This window comes from Atheta coriaria, unplaced genomic scaffold (assembly GCF_025399875.1).
Source record: "Atheta coriaria isolate IRGN ID8LTWV9N9 unplaced genomic scaffold, Caltech_Dcor_3.1 hic_scaffold_9_pilon, whole genome shotgun sequence".
NCBI classification, from domain to species: Eukaryota; Metazoa; Arthropoda; class Insecta; order Coleoptera; family Staphylinidae; genus Dalotia; species Dalotia coriaria.
The window spans coordinates 6942801-6959624 of record NW_027045451.1 but is presented as its reverse complement, the minus strand read 5'-3'; the positions used below and the strand labels follow the sequence as shown (position 1 = coordinate 6959624).

At 35.3% G+C, this 16824-nt stretch overlaps 1 protein-coding gene across 2 annotated transcripts in view; it reads left to right on the top strand.

Annotated features, from left to right (window-relative positions):
- The window catches only part of Neto (Neuropilin and tolloid-like), a 100836-nt gene that overhangs the window by 37633 nt on the left and 46379 nt on the right, over positions 1–16824 (top strand). The window contains exon 1 of one of the 2 annotated variants that reach the window (XM_065311819.1): positions 7076–7232. The exons of the other annotated variant lie outside the window; for it this stretch is intronic. Coding sequence (XP_065167891.1) covers positions 7196–7232 — 37 coding nt within the window. The 5' untranslated portion in view covers positions 7076–7195. Of the gene's footprint in view, positions 1–7075; positions 7233–16824 lie in introns of those variants that run through there. 2 annotated transcript variants of the gene reach the window in all.

Sequence of the window (16824 nt, the reverse complement as noted above, 5' to 3'; positions counted from 1 at the left end):
ATCGGCCATATTGGTGGAAATACACCACATTGGTTCACCTATATCGCGGACGAATAAATTTCAATAAAGCCACTTGATTTGATTTTTTTTTTTCGCCTTTTCCACGTAAACAATGGACACGGAGTGGATCAGGTTGATTTTATTGAACCTTATAGCGCATACGCCGATCGAAACAATAAATAATCCTTATTGCTAGAAGCCGGACATAAAACAATTTGCAAAAATGTCTGCAGGTGAATTGTGTGCACGCAATTTTTTTTCGTAAAACTGGTTGCATTGTTGATGACAACTGCATGTGAGTAATTGCTCATTTGAAGTCTATTCAAACTAGGCAACCAACTAAACTCCGCGGTGGAATAATTGACATTAACCAGCTGAAATCATACGAACGCAAAAAACAGTTATATGAGAGTGAAAAAAAAAACAAATTAGGGTATTGTGAGTTTGTTGATTCAAGATAATAAAAGGCAATTTGCGCGACAATAAAGTCTAATGTAGATTGTGCATTTCTTTACACGCGATGTAAAAAACAGATTAAATACCACATGTTGTAAATAATATTGAAAAACAAAGAAAGAAAAATTTTCAAAAACAATATTTAATAAATTATTTATGGTTTTAATTAGTGTCTTTGAATTGAAATAAATCATAGCTATAAATACAATTAAAATTATTTTTTACTTCTTTTCGCACTGTATCTGCTGCAATTGCATTAAATGCAGAGGTACAACCCTTGTAAGTACCATAGGAGTCCGAGAGGTCTTTATTTCCATGCATTAACTCAACGATGTTGTTTTAATTAAAACCATTCATTTTAAAAGTAGACTTTTCTTCTCTTTCTATTTCTCTTTCTGTTTCTCTCTGTATGTGTGAGTGCGTGTTTGCAGGGGTTGAGTGTTAAAGGTGGAAGTTCAAATACACAGCTTTTTAAATCGCTTTGTAGTTATTTTCACACAAAATAATTGAAGGTAATTTAATTTCTGAATCTAACCTAACTTGTTGATTTACAAGCTTTCATGAATGCATCCCACATTACACAATACATTTTCACAAAACAAATATTTGCATAAACTGCACTCGACGAAATGATGTTAAATTCTGGTGTTCTAATAATGTTTAATTATCAATAATTAAAACGGGTAATTATATGTTATTAAACTGTTTTGCATTGAAATAATAAATTTCGGGTTTTAGCTAATCACTCTCAACGTGCTGTTATCAACAAGAGTACTAGACATTCGATATTAATAAAACCATAAATAATCTAAATCCTGCGTAATCATAATATATTTTATTAATGGCAATCATTTATCTATTTCACATCAACGTGAATTACCTACACAAGCAATTAAGCCTTTAAAGCAATAAATTTATAAAAATCATTTTTGCACAATGTGTTGTAAAAAATCTTGATCTATGACTTGGTCTACTTTATCTTTTGTATAGTGGCATGAATAAACCCACAACTGAAGGGATGAAGAGAGCGATCCACGCTCGTTAGAGCACATGAATAGGCCAAACTATATGAGCATTATTGATAAATGAGGCAATAAAGTATGTTGGAAGGCTTGAAGGCATTATTAGCCTCCGATAGATCGGCGTGGAACAAGTGCCCGTCGAGGACTTGAGGCTCCCCGGACGTCGATTACAATTTACCTCGTAGTCATAACCTTGTGCCGCCATGAGCCGCCATAATAATAAATAACCAAGATTACGTATGTACTCCCGACGCGGCGGTTCGGGCGTGGCTCTGTGTGCACGCGTCCCGATGGCCTGCGAAATTGATCTGGATTGTGGCGGCGCCGGGGGTGCTAAGCGCAAAGATGCACACGGGCGTGCTTTCGGGTTGAGGTTCAATTGTTTATTGAGATTATTGGCAGTGCACTGCCACTGCCACTGCACACACGGTACATACTAATGCTGGTAATGTATGCAAACATTTGACGTCCAAAATCTGTGTATTTTAGATTCACGATTAGGGCATGTAATTGCTTTCATCGGATCAATATTAGTAACGTATAAAAACATGCATTGTAACCATTTAAATATTTTAACAAAATGTGCTTTTATTTACTAAAAGGGCAATTACACGTACCGACTGAAAATTTTACACTCGAGTGGGTATTTTGTACATTTTGTTTGATTCATTCGATTTATTTATTTTTAAAATATTATATCTCAATTTAGATATACATTTTATGTTTGTAACTTTTTATCAAAACGCTTAATTAATTTATTTTTTGCTTGGTTTAGTATAGAATTTTATACTGAGTAAATTTATGAAGAAATTATTAATTTAAGTTGATTGATTCGGGAGCAATCAATTTAAAAAATATATTTATAGGTTATGTTCGTATCCGCTGCGTAAACACATTTACGTTAAATAAAAACCTATTTTTTGACGTAAAACTTGCTTTTATCTTATTTATTATTTATGAAATCAACTATAACTTTTATTATTCCCCCAACTGTTAGAATGAATTATATTAAAATTGCTGACTTCACTTTATTAAATTAATAATTTGATATACAAAATGTTTAAATATTTCTTAGAAATTTTTTCTGAAATAATAAAATAAATTGTAACCCAATTGAATATGCACATCAGTTCAACCCTTATTATTAACATGTGAAGAAAAACGTCTTTGTTGTGCTGTCAGACAAAAGTATAGCGATAGAATTTCAATAACAATGCGGCTCCGAACGCATATCCTGCGCCACTCGAGCCGACTTGATCTAATAATATCGTTTCTGCATACGTATATTCTAATATCGAGGCACGACGCCCTCAGCATGTTTTATATTATAGTGATTTGGGCGACATACTGATTTTATTGTGGTTTTCATAGTCGGCGCATATGAAAGCGGCGCAGCGTGTGCGTCTACGGATGCATTCAAACAAAATGCGATTTTAAAATATTCATACGAGGTAAGAGTGGCGGAGGTAGGGTCACAAGAGTCGTAGAAGAAGCTATGCATGGATGAGTAGGGTGTGCAAGCCAAGCTTTCTATTGAAAAACATCTTAACCTATAATTTAATTTAAAAACGCAGCATCAAGACCAAAGAAGGTTAAAAAAGAGGAAATGAAAACATCAGAGTGCATTTACGTTTTGATTATGATTAAAAAAGTGCAAAACTAATAAAATTGCAATTATAAAAAATTACATCGAGAATGACGAGCGGTGTACGCAATAAATTTTCAATTTAACGTTTTAAATTGAAAGCGCAACCTAAACGTGCCGCCCGCACGCACGCAGATGCTAACGATTCAGCGAAACAATTAATTCCGCAATCCAGCTCGCCTTCACCGCGGTATGGCATATTTTCGCTGTCCTACTTCATATCGCCAACAAAACACCGCACTTTCACATCCATGAATGTGCGATTGTTATTATTGCATGCTTCGAGAATGGCTGCAAATTGAGTTACGGTTAACGGTTATTAATTTTCTAGTGTTTCTCGTTTACATTCGTATATATATTCATACATGACTAATATACATTATAAATTTTGTTTATAAAGTTTATTAATAAACTTAAATGTCTTCGGAAACAGCGAAATATTGTGAAAAGTGAAAACTTATTATAGTTATTATACTTTTGGTCGCGACTTTGTCCACGTACGTTTACGTTAAAATTTAATTAATATTTGATTTCTTGTTTCTTGGACCTAGTATTTGTCGATTGCACCAATAAGATCCGTAATTATATTTTAAACAAGCTTTTACCCGCGTTTTCGTCTCTGTAGTGTTTAATAAAAATGTACCTAATACGTTTTGACTCTCTTGTTCTAGACATAGTATGTCTCAATTCTATCAATAAGATTTGCAATTTTATTTTAAAGTGATTAATTATATAAATAATTGCTAATAATGCACTTCAGCGCGCCATCTCGGATTCAACTATTTAACTATAACTATGATTGAATCTCAATGCCAATTTTTATCCTATAGAAAAGGGCTGTCTTTAGGGTTTCCCGGTAAATATTCGAATTATCTCGGCGTAAAAACAACCTTTGGACTTTAATAAACATTTTAAAAAAAGAATTGGCCAAATAGGTCTAGACGTTGTTGAGTTATGCGCTTACCAACACATTTTGCGATTCATTTTTATAATTAATTCCTATTGTTATCACTCGATGACACCGCATGTCCAGGATTACAATTAAAATTATAATATTGTTTGTTATTGTCATAAGAAGAGTTGTTGATGAATTGATGGTATTTTGATGATATCACTAAACTAGTTTGACATTTCACCTCACGTTTCACAAGGGTTTGAGCGATTGATCCCTGCGTATGCAGTTTTGACGCCTGCGGCTGAAAACTCGGGTCAGGCGTATGACTTTACGAAAAGTTCTCCTCCGACTCCATTAATAATATAGTATTTGGTTTATACAGACAAGCCAATGGTTTGGTGGTTTGAGTTTAGTTTCAGTTTACGTAAAGTATGAAACTCGTTCAAAACATATTTTAATAATCATGTTGCAAGTTGCACCCGGAGCATGCATGTCTAGAAATGTATAGCGAAATCAGTGATGTTATGTTATGTATAATTTAAGAATTGTTAGACAGATTTTTATGATACTTGATTGTGTTCTGCTTTGAATAGCAAAATAAAAAGTTGAAAATTTTGAATATTTATAAAAGAATCGTATTAAAAAAGGGTTTTCTGAATTAAATTATGTCGTTTGACATCATGGTCAATATTAGTTAATTCATAAATTGAAAGCAAATTCAGGAAGTGGTGTAACCAAGTATAACGCATCATATTAATTTATTTAAATCTATAATAATAGTTATGTTGTCACGAATTGTCAGAAGCAATAAATATTCTCCAAGATATTCGATTTGCCCTAAACCAAACATTACCTACTGTACATTTCTAAAACAAATGTCTTACAGCTTCGAGAATTCCGAGTACATAAATTGCAATATTATTAAAAAAAGCGCTTTTGAGTGTTCATTTTATTTGAATATCAAACCTTAATTAAATTCTATTAATAAAAACAATTATAAAGTATAACAACTATTTTTAATTAGCTGGCACAAAATTTTCCGGAGTTCCTAGAATTAAATAAAACTTGTTTCAATTCTGTAACACTTTTATGTTGAAAATAATGTTTGAAACTCGAAAAACAAATAATTGTGCTGTATGATGGCGCACAGCATTTATTAATTCTGTCGTTTTTATCGCGTGGTAATTTTTCGTGTTCGTTTGATTGTGACACATGTGCGCACATGTTTGGTGATTAAATAGTGGCGAAACACAAAGGAAAATAATCGAATTTATTTCCATTCGGTTAGTCCAGAATAACAGTAGCTATACTCTAACCCAATATGATTTAATCAGTATTGATTTATTAAGGGTTAGGAGTCGCGCGAACTTCGCTTCGCTTCGAATTTCGCTCGAAGAAAACGCTGTTTTCGGCTGAGTTACAGATTGAAAAAAAAAGGTCGACACACAGTTCCAGATAGCCCCAGTAGCCTGAACATTCACAATTGAAAAATATTCGCGGTGTGCAATTCTTTTGCCTCTATTTGTTCCAATTCGTTCCACCAGTTCTCTAATTCGACGCGTTTTTTGGTTGAACAAATACCCAACACCCAACACAGCGTGGATTTTCGCGCAGCATGTATAAAAATAAGAATAAAAGCATTGCATAAGCAAAAAAAGACCAACAATAGAACTGTTTTCTGTATAGTTTTTTATATCTATAGTAAAGTATGGTATGGTATAGGTAAAGTGCAGGGTTGTGTGAGGGTCGCATGTTACCAATGCAGTCAGGCAGTCAAGATGCGGGTGTTTAACAATGACTGAAATGGCGTGGAAATTCAGCAATAAAACTCTACTATTACTTGCGTACTTTCTCGTGCGCGTGGGTGAAGATCTGCGGGTGTAGTGGTGCATGGCATTGGAAGTCCAACACACGCCAAAGGGCAACATTCCGGGCGCAGGACGCAGGATGACGCAGAAGACACGATTCCGGTGCCGGTAGTGGAAGTTCATCGTACGCCCGCATACCAAAGTGCCACACACATTTCTATCTGCATATTATATGCTTCGCTTTTGCAGTCGCAGCAGTAAGAGTATTGTGGCAACTTTTAGCGTGGAAAACTTTTCATCATACTGATGTGTAACGCGTGCGAAACATTTTCTGTCATTAAAAATTTATAAACACTTGGAATATTAAAAGTGTCGGAATGTAATATTACACATTTATAACATCCTGTACGTGGGTATACTCGTATGTATTAAAAAATAAAAATTAAACTCCAGTATTTTTTAAAATTTGTTTTTTTTTTTGCTTAAAAGGAAAAAAGTGATATTGATAAGACGCGGTTTTGATTTTTGTGTTTTTATTTCATTTTCTATGTATTCGTATATTTTGTAGAAGCGAGTTGTCAGTTCCATTGATAACAGCTTATTTAAATGGTACCTACCCGCCAGCGCCATGTTCGCAGATGTTTACGGCCATTTCTATGCATAGAAAGCTGGGCTGATGCCGTGCGCAATCGCGATGCCACCTCGTAGAGTCTGAAAGTTTCAAGACAAAATGCCCGGCTGCTATGGCGCGCGGCCACGTACTGATAAGAAGTTTAATTAAATTAACCACGGTCAAGATGACATGTTTATTGTCCGCATGGTTTTGCTGGACTATTTTGGGACGAACGTGCACTGTGTAGATTCACTGAATATATCAAAATGATCATCAGTGGCGTAGCAAAAATTGTATATTCTTGCTATTTGTTTACTACGCCACTGAGGGAAAAATATAATTTGACAAACATAAAATTAAAATTTTAAAATTAAATTGTTCTACTATTACATTTTATCGAATATTTACTTGTTGTTAATGAAGGTAGAATTGTTATTAATGTATGTTAACACATACGATGAAAATATCAAAATGAAATTTGATTAACTTTGTTGTTGGCGCACTCTGTTTGCTTATTGTGCAGTTCGCAGTTTGATTCTGAGTTTGATTTTCGCTAATGTTCGTCATTGTTCGTACACTGCTCCTGCGCGATCACTCAAAACCGCATAACGCGTGGCTTGGTTGGCTTCGGCACGATCTTGAGCGTGCAGCGTGCGTTCCTTTCCACATTTTCAGTCGCTGTAAACTATTGTTTGTCGTGAAATAAGTGCCGGTATTTTGAATCCAGTAGCCACCCTTCTTCCACGATGACTACTAATGACGAAAACTTCTTGTATGCTAATTGTATACTTAGGTATGTACATATTTTTATTTTGTGTTAATCCCTTACTCCGTATTCAACGTAAATTTTGTAGGTTATGTTTGCTCATGGCTTGACTTTGATAAATTCTTATTAGACGCATACGCCGGTCTTTTACAGATACTCTAAACTTGTACTAAAACTATAGGTACTTCACTTTTTTCAACAATTTCTTGGTTTATCTTGCTCATGCTCATGCCCATACAACGAAAGTAAGTGAGTTTGTAACTTTAAGGAGTTACTCCATTGATTACACTTGCTTTCCCTTTTTTGCAAGAATTTTAATGATTGGATTAGCAATTCGATTAAGAAATTTAATAGGATTTCCTTGCGGCGCACTTGCGCCTTCGATTTAAATTTAGATTTACGGTGAGCTCGGCCGCTTCATGACTTGCATTTTCTTGCTCTATTTTTTCTTCTTCGTTACATCATGTTCAATGTACACAAACTTAATTTAAATGTTATTACGAGAAGGAATTAAGTCCCTCGGGCATATTTTCAACTGTTGGATTATGATTCTGGTAATGTGCGACTCTGAGAATGTGCAAGAAAAGTAAAAAGTGTTTTAATAAAGTTCGGGTAAATTGTAGTTTTGCGCTAGTTTTCATAGCGGCACGGCGAAGAATTTTCCAAGTGCTATAAATCAACGGCTTTGAACAATTATTTTGAAAAATCTATTAAATTATGTTTTGCGCGAACTTAAGTCTGCGGAAAAGTTTCGCATGCAGCGCGCGGTGCAAACGGATCCTCGGCTCTTAACTGCATCATTATTTATAGTTAAGTCTTCGACATCAATAAATATCGGCGCATCTTTCTACTTTTACATCTAAAAACCATGATATTCTTTCATGTGTCTATTATACAATTAAGTAGCAATTATTTTTGTCTGCACGTTTTTTGAGAATTTTATAAATCTAACCTCAAAATACTATTTTGAAAATGAAATAATCTTCTTACTTATAATTCCATTTTTTGTCTGTTTTAGGTGAGTTCCATCCTCGGCATAACCAAATCGTGCCCGCAAAGCGTGAGTCATTATTGAAAGTTTGAAAAAAAAAGCTAATTTTAAAGCGTAAATAAAAGGAACGCGTTGAAAAGCGTCGGAGTTGTCTATAAAACTTCCGTCGGCATGATATCCGCGCGCACACATCCGCCGGCGTTGCGACATTCATAAAAAAGCGTAACGCCAGCGCTTCTTTGTTGTTTCTGATCTCATCAGAAAAATCTATTTTGAGCGGCAGCCGACCATAATTTCTTTGAGTATTGTCACACGCACGAGAACTCGCCGTATCGCTTGTGTAGCGCTAAGAAAATACACAAAGCGGCAATTTTTATTCCTCCTTTCGACAATGGTATATTTCATGCCGGAAGAAAAAAAAAACACACGAAGCAGAGTAACGTGTTAGACAAAACAAAACATGGCCGAATATTTCACAGTAGCGCTCGTCTACACCGGGATAATCTAAATTGCAAAAAAGAACTTAATTTTTTTTGGACTGCATTTTTTGCAATTTTATTTTTGGAGGTAAAATAGAGTTGTAAAATAATAGTAAAAAATGTGGGAACAATATGGCCTGATTTGATTGTAAATTATTTAGTATTTAATTGCGAGCGTGCGTGTTTTTGTTTGGTGCTGTTGTAGCCCGGTCATATTTGGAATAAAAAACATACAAAATATACCTACAATGTGTTGTAAATATTACGATATGTTTACTGCATATTAATACAATAGTAGGTTATATTAAATGAGTGGATATTTTGCATATAAAATTACGAGTAGCTTACGAGATTATGAAATCAGATTAAAACATTCCGGTTGCAACCCTTGGTATATTTATCGTAGCGCGATGCTGAAATATTTAGACGAAAACGGGAAGTGCTCGTAATATACGTCGTCTTGCGCGGTGGTGGCGTGGCGGCAGTACCTAAGTGCGAGAACGAATTGCGTGCGCAAAAGGAGGCAAAGAGAGGCCTACAAAGTCGTGCAGCACACAAACCTCATTTGAACTAAAGCGTCGTTGCCGCACCTTTTAAAAGCCCATTTCGCCCAGAGCTGCGTGCCTGCCGCCGCCGCCCATCGTACTGCGCGCTCCCTGGATGTGTCGCCTCCTCTCCCATCAAAACCGAGTTAATTTATAAAGTAATCGCGACCTAGTACCCGGTCTTGTCGAAGAAAGACGATGACTCGTGAATTCATGAAATTCTGATTTGGAGAAAGACGCGCGACGAAAGCACCGAAAGCGTTGAGAGGAAGCCGCCGCCACCGAACGTCGCCGCCTTACACGCTTTTCGCTTCACGGCCTTTCATCTCTTCGGCCTGTTTTTTTTTTCTCAACGCGGCGCAAATCCTTGCCTTTTTTATCGGCCGCGCTCGTTCTTAAGGGGGCGGTCGCGCAACGAAGAGTCGACTTCATTCCCGGACCCGTTTTCAATGCAATCACTCCTTTTTTAAGGCCTATTTAGTCGAGATAAAGCGTATAACTGTGGTAACATATTACGGCGCACCCTCATACATTTCCTTCAACATCTTGGGATTTTCCTATAAGATACGAGCGTGAGTCTCGGCGACGCGCCGCCGCTATCTGCGGACGCGATTTATTGACTCGACGTTGCCGGCCCCCGCACTTCGTTACACTCCATTCGATAGCCTCAGCTTTCCGCATTATTTTTCCATTATGGCGGAATCAATTTATCCATTAGTTTTGAATTTGTTAGTTGGTCTAACAAGTAAATAACTTCCCTACCCATTCCAACCTCACTTTTCTCCATCACTATAAAATTTCCACCGCGTCGCGCACTCAATTATTAATTGTAGTTTGTGAAGTTGTGCGCAAAGTTTACGTTAATTACCCGTTCCACAAGCGGCGTGTGGCTAAGAATGGACTCGTTAGTGGCGAGAGCAAAAAAACTTACAAGTTTAATAGTTTTGTATAAAGGTGCGTCGGCAGCATGGTGGTTTTTCTGGTTAAGTGTTCGTAATGCGCGTGGTGAGTGAAGTCTGCGGTCTTCGGGGCCTTACCGGAGACTAGAAGAGCGTGATTAGCTGCGCCCGTTTAAAGCGGTTAGTGCTCGGTTAAGGCAAATCGGCTCATTAACTAGACGATCATGCGATTGCCACAAGTTTGAGCAAAGTCGATGATATTAAATGAAACGGAAGCTTTTTCATTACGCTCCTTGGGCGTTAATAGTTTATAACTTTACTTGCCATCGAATTTTAAAGATCATTACGTCTCAATTCATGCTATTAGGATAAATCGAATTATTTCCTGAAATATAACCGATAAAAATTATTTTCGAACGTAAAATCAATGTGTTTTTCTGTTGTATTGTCATTTTGTATATTTGATTTACAACGACAAACTTGTGATTTATATTGGCTCACTTCATGGTTTCTAAAGTACGTCCAACTCCGCCGGTTTGTTTGCAATCGATTCAGCACCGACACTTTGCACAAACTCTGACTAACGACGCAACCAAACATACACATACCTACACATCTTCGATATTTTCCCGCAACACTTGAAATTCTTCCAACTTATTTTCCGCGCGTCGACTTTTTATTACTAATACCTACTTACTTACAACTTGCTGCGAGTTGCTCGAGAGGTTTCTTTGACGCCTTGGAAAAGTTTTCGCGCCATCATGCCGTGACGGATTCGGATAAACTTATTGCAATCATTACCTACGTCCGTCACGCACGCACCTTTTGGGCTCTGCGGAGGCAGAGATGTCTGGCGCATGAGTTTTCTTGTAATTATATATTCATATATTAAGGCGTGTGCCTGCCTGCCGTTGCTGCCTGATGCAAAACTTTTAGCTTTATGAATAATTTATTGCTTCATTACGCTTAGTACCCGGCCCAACTGAATGAAGTAGTAAGTAGTAGCTGTGTGTGCGGAAGAGTGCAAAGATGGGCGGAGGGCGTCGGGCACTATTACGGAGCGGAATTGGCAAACGTGCGAGGCGCGACCCAAGTTGACTTACTGGAGGAGTTCTGGTGGGGGCAATATTGAACGGACGTCGCGTTGCTGCATGTCACATAATGCGGAAAACTCAGGTGCACTAATACTTCTCGAATACTTTTGGCGCAAAAAACGCATTCTCGAGTTGCACTCAAGGAGATAAAAAAGGAAACAATTCGGTTAAGCTGAAGTGATGTGTGTCACTTGGCTTTAACTTTATAACTTTAAATTTTTAAAAATTGAATGATTTATTCCACAAACATTTTCTTTAAAATTAAAAAAATGAGGATTATAGGAATTAAAATTAATTGTCAAACGAAGAAAAAAGATTATTATTGGTTATGGTATAACATAACATAATTTTAATAATATTTTTTTAAATTTATAATATAAAAATGAATTGCAAAATCTGTTGGTAAGCGCATAACTCAACATGGCCCTGACCAATTTGGCCAATTCTATTTTTTTAATGTTCGTTAAAGTTCAAGGATGATTTTACGGCGAGAAAAATTCGAATAATTGCAGGGATAACCCTAAAGACAGCCACTTTCTATAGGATAAAAGTTGGTATTGAAATTCAATCATAGTTATAGTTGAATAGTTGAATCCGAGATGGTGCGCTGAAGTTCATTATTTGAAATTCTTTATATAGGGGAAGGTAGCATAATTTGGACCAGCGCCTAAGTTGGACCACCACGATATCCGCGGACTGTTGAAGTTTATGCAAAAATTGACTGGCCCCTTGTTTTACTCTTATTTATAAACAATTAATGCAACTATTTGGGTTAAAACTTGCCGCGTGCTTTCGTCGTGACAACAACTTCGTGTATCATTGATTATCAAATCTATTATAACGACGTAAGTGCAAGAGCTGTCAAGCCGTTAAAACGTTAGTTTTACCGATTATTATTTTATCATCAGAAAGCTTCTTTATTTATCTATAATTTATAGTATTAATTTTGAGAGGTTATGTTATATTAAGATTGTCGTTGATCATTAAATATAAATTCTTCAAGTTGCCGAAGTTGGACCGAAGACAGGCACCGGGGTTTTAACAGGGAAAACGTATATCATTTTTTCGACCTCCTAGAAAAGCTTGTGGACGAGCACAAATCTTCGAAATGATCCCCTGTATGAAATGCCGCACTTTGGTTTATACAAAATGTGCTTGTGTTACTGCTAAAACTAAAATTGACTATTGTGTCAATTGCCGTTAAAAGAGCATGGTCCAATTTAGGAAACCGCGCGGTCCAATTTAGGAAACCGGTTTCTTAATTTGGACCAAAAACACAATTTTTTTAAATTGAAATTTGAGGGGTATAAATATAATTTTTACTTAAACCAAAAATATCATTTTGTGGGTAAGCCTTGTGAGTTACTTTTCCGCTACTTATTTTTTATTGACAGTTTATATGTGGCTCTATAAATCAAAAAATATAAAAATGGTCCAAATATGGCTACTTTCCCCTAATTAATTTCTTTAAAATAAAATTGTAAATCTTATTGTTAGAATTGACACATACTATGTCTAGAACAAGAGAGTAAAAACAAATTACAGTTTTGTTAAACACTGTCGGGACGAAGTCGCGGGCAAAAGCTAGTAATATAGAATAATATGTTTTTTTCGTAAAATAAGCTCAAAATTAGATTAAAAATAAATCCAAAAATCACAGATTATAAAACTCTGGATGTATAGGTCATTTATTTGGTTTTCCTGTTGAGTTTGCTGTGGATATGGAATATTATGTTCAAGAACGCACCAAACCAAAACCAAAGTTTTGTCTTTTGAAGTCCAGAAAACCCTCCATGAAGTTTTAATTATTTGTGTGGGTAGAGATTAACGTTTTTTAGGAATTTTATTTTCAATATGCCGATAACTTTACCAGAAATGGGATTATCTAATTTTTTCTTGGAACTTTCCTTATAAACACACTTTTTAATAAACCAAACTTCTAATTTATAAATTCTATAAATTCTATATAGATTTATGAAAAAATAATTATTTTTAAATCTCACACAAAAGTCAACATAAAACTTACATTGTGTCATTCCCTGGATGAAAATCTTTCGCAACTCATACACATCAATGTTTATAGGCAAGTTAAACGCACATATAGAAAACTCGGATTTGCGCGACGATGTTGATCGCCTGCGCGCTGCTAGCTTTGCATAGCAATGAGAATGCAATGGATATACCGACGTGCGAGCGGCATACATAATTCCGCGCGTGTGTTTGTGCAAACTCGTGAATAAACCTAAACCAGCAAGTTTTATAAATCAACGACGTGCACAATGCGCAAAACTTGTGTTACATGATACTATTACGCGCACCCGCGAACGGCAAACGGCGTTACACAAATTGGTACCGAGCTACACGCAGAGTACATTCGTTAAATATCCGCTATACTGCTGCTGATGTTGTTAAGCTTGTTAACGGTGTGTAATTTCATATTTCGTCGTGTATATCTATTACGTCTTGCTTGGTGCAATTATTTATTTATCTACGTTTAATAGATAAATATTTGAAGAGAAGATTTGTCACACAAAAAATAGTTTTGTGTTTTGCATTCCCAAACTAATACAATTTTTAAAAACCACTCTACCCATTAAATAGTGTATTTTATATACCATACTATATTTATTTTACTATATACTATATTTACAAAAATTTTGCTTTTAATGTTTTAATAGTTTTATTGAAATCATATTTTTGCATTTTATTCCATATAAAATTCCATATAACCGCATCAAAAATAGATATTGCTCTAGTTATTATTCTGACACACTGTTTACAACACCTTTATGTGTTTAGTTTTGATTGGTTGTGAAGATTTTGTCTTTTTATAAAGTGGCAAATGAATTACAGTATAAAGTATTCGCCCTGTTTGATTTGGTAAATAATTAAAAATATTTTTGTAGTTAATATGGAGGTTTTTAGGAGTAAATTTAAAATTTAAATTTTATCGATGTGAATAAAACATTGCATATAAATTTGATACTTTGGGAATTTTTGACGGGATATAGGTACAACCGTCAGCTTTACATATCATTATTGCTCGTTTTATATTGCTGAGTGCCTGCAGTGCTTATCGACGAATGATTTACAATATATTTTGTGATAATTTAATTACATTTTGTTTGGTAGCATTAAAGCATTAAAAAATATTAAAACTAGTGGTTGGTATATTTTAATAAATTTTTGATTTTATGTTTTATGTTATAACTAAGTGAAAATTAAAAATAATTATTGTCCAAATATATCCATCAATGCAGAAATGGGAAAAAAATATTTGCATAGATATTTTTAGTATGTTTAGCTCTTGTCCGCTCTTGTCAAATATATAATCCTTACTAATATTATAAATGCGTATGTCCTGAAGTTTATCGTGCTTTCACGCAAAAGCTACTTAACAGATCATCATGAAAATTTGAACACATATTCTTAGTGGTCCCCGATAGGTTATAGGCTACTTTTTATTTAATAAAAATAATTATTTTTTTAAATAAAATAAAGAAATTGTTTAGTCACTAATACCTCTGCATCTGGTTCTTTGACTACTTTAACGCCATCTAGCATTCCAGCAATGAAGCTCACACTTAAGTACTATAGTACCATCACACTGTATTAACGACAGCTACGTCAACATCAAATCCGTACACATATTCTTAGTGGTCCCCGATGTTCCCCGAATGGTTATAGGCTACTTTTTTATTTAATAAAAAAAATATTTTTTGAAATAAAATAAAAAATTGTTTAGCCAATAATACCTCTGCATCTGGCTAATTGACTACTTTAACGCCTTCTAGCATTCCATCTAAAATTTAAAACTTTATTGCATGTAGTAATTTTTTCACATGGATAATCCTAGCCAAGCAGTGAAATATACATTATACATTCTTTCTATCAATCCGTTCCAACTATGTATAATGATTTCTAATATTTATTTGATGGATTCAACGCGAGCGAAGCCGCGGGTTAAAGCTAGTAAATAAATAATTAGGTATTTTCTTTTTCTGGAATTTATCATCAGCCAACTCCGTCGATGAAATTTTATTTTATTTTAAAGAAATTAAAATTAACAATAATGCACTATCTCAATATGAACCATATACCAACTTACCTACATCCCTTATTTTCATTTGACATAAATATCTGAAGTAGGTATATCATATTATTTCAAAATGGTTTTAACGTGAAGCCGTTACAAATAAACAAACAAATTCACATTCGCATTTATAATATTGCAATACGTTTAGTGTTTATTATTATTTTTATATTATATTTTTATATCTCCGTATTTGGTTCGTATCAAATAACTATTCATTCCTTTCATCTCAACAAGCCACACACTCGAAATGAAAAAGAAAAGTGAGTGTCAATATTTACTTAGGACGAATTCCTAATAACCGGTCATTGTTCGATTTGTTTCATTTGTTAGACTACATTCGCGTCTAATAAGAACCAGTTGATATAACCACAAAGTAGAGAAGAAAAAAAACGTAGTCCAATAATAATAAAACTCAAAGCTCGTTGCAATAGAAACTCACTTGAAAGTAAATTCAAATTTATAGAACACCCGACCAGTCGTAGGCACCATAACAAGAGGGAAAACTAGAATCGTACAACTTATGCTGCATCTGTGCGATGAATTTAAAACAGTCCAGAAGATGCATGCCGCTAGTTTCATTTGCTTAGCAGACGATGTATTTCAATTTGTTGGAATTTGTCCGCTTTGCTGCAATTTGCATTCAGAAATGCGCAAAAGTCCACGTCGCATCGACGCTAATCCAACGAAATGCATTCAGGTGATAAATAAATAAAAATGCTTCTTTCTTATTTTCATAAAATGGCCTCTGGTTATTGTTCGGTTTATAATTAACTTCCTTGATGACTAATTAAATACGCAAAAGCAGAAATGCATAAATTCAAGTTTAATTGCGCCAAGCAGCGCAGTTATTATTGTATTATTATTATTATTAGTCAACAAAAATTTATGATTTAATATTGTGCATTGTGCATTATGCCTGAGACATTCCTCGTGGGGTTTTTATTATGACCTAATGACTTACGCCCAGTGGTTATACAATTTTTAATAGTATTATTTCGAAATAGAAAAACTTGGCGCCAAGTTTGAAACTTTGACGTTTATGACCCATTGCTCGTTTATAATATAACGTTTCATTACAAGTTTTAGTGGACGGAATAGCGGAAAATAACGCTCTTAAATTTCTTCCTCTCTCTGCACTTCCATGCTTTTGTTGTCGGACGGCCGTCGAGCGTAACAGGACACCTGATAATCTCGTTCGTTTCCTCTTGTTAATAGCGCTGATGACGTAAGGCGAAGAAAACGAATAGTCAAACATTGTTTTCGCTTTGTTTTCCATGCTCCTGGAGTTGGTCGGTTTGGGCATTTCCTGTGTGTCGGAAGGTATCACGCGCGGCACTCTCATGTAAGCGCAGCGGTCTTTTGATATCCTTTTAATCCTTCGAACCGAGACAGATGTTTCCTGTCCGAGTCAGCGTGGCGCATGTCTCCAAGAAACCGTAACACGTTACACACGCCACCCTTGCTAGTTTCGTCTATGGATTGACCGCGCCATATATCAATCAGACATCTTTGTCC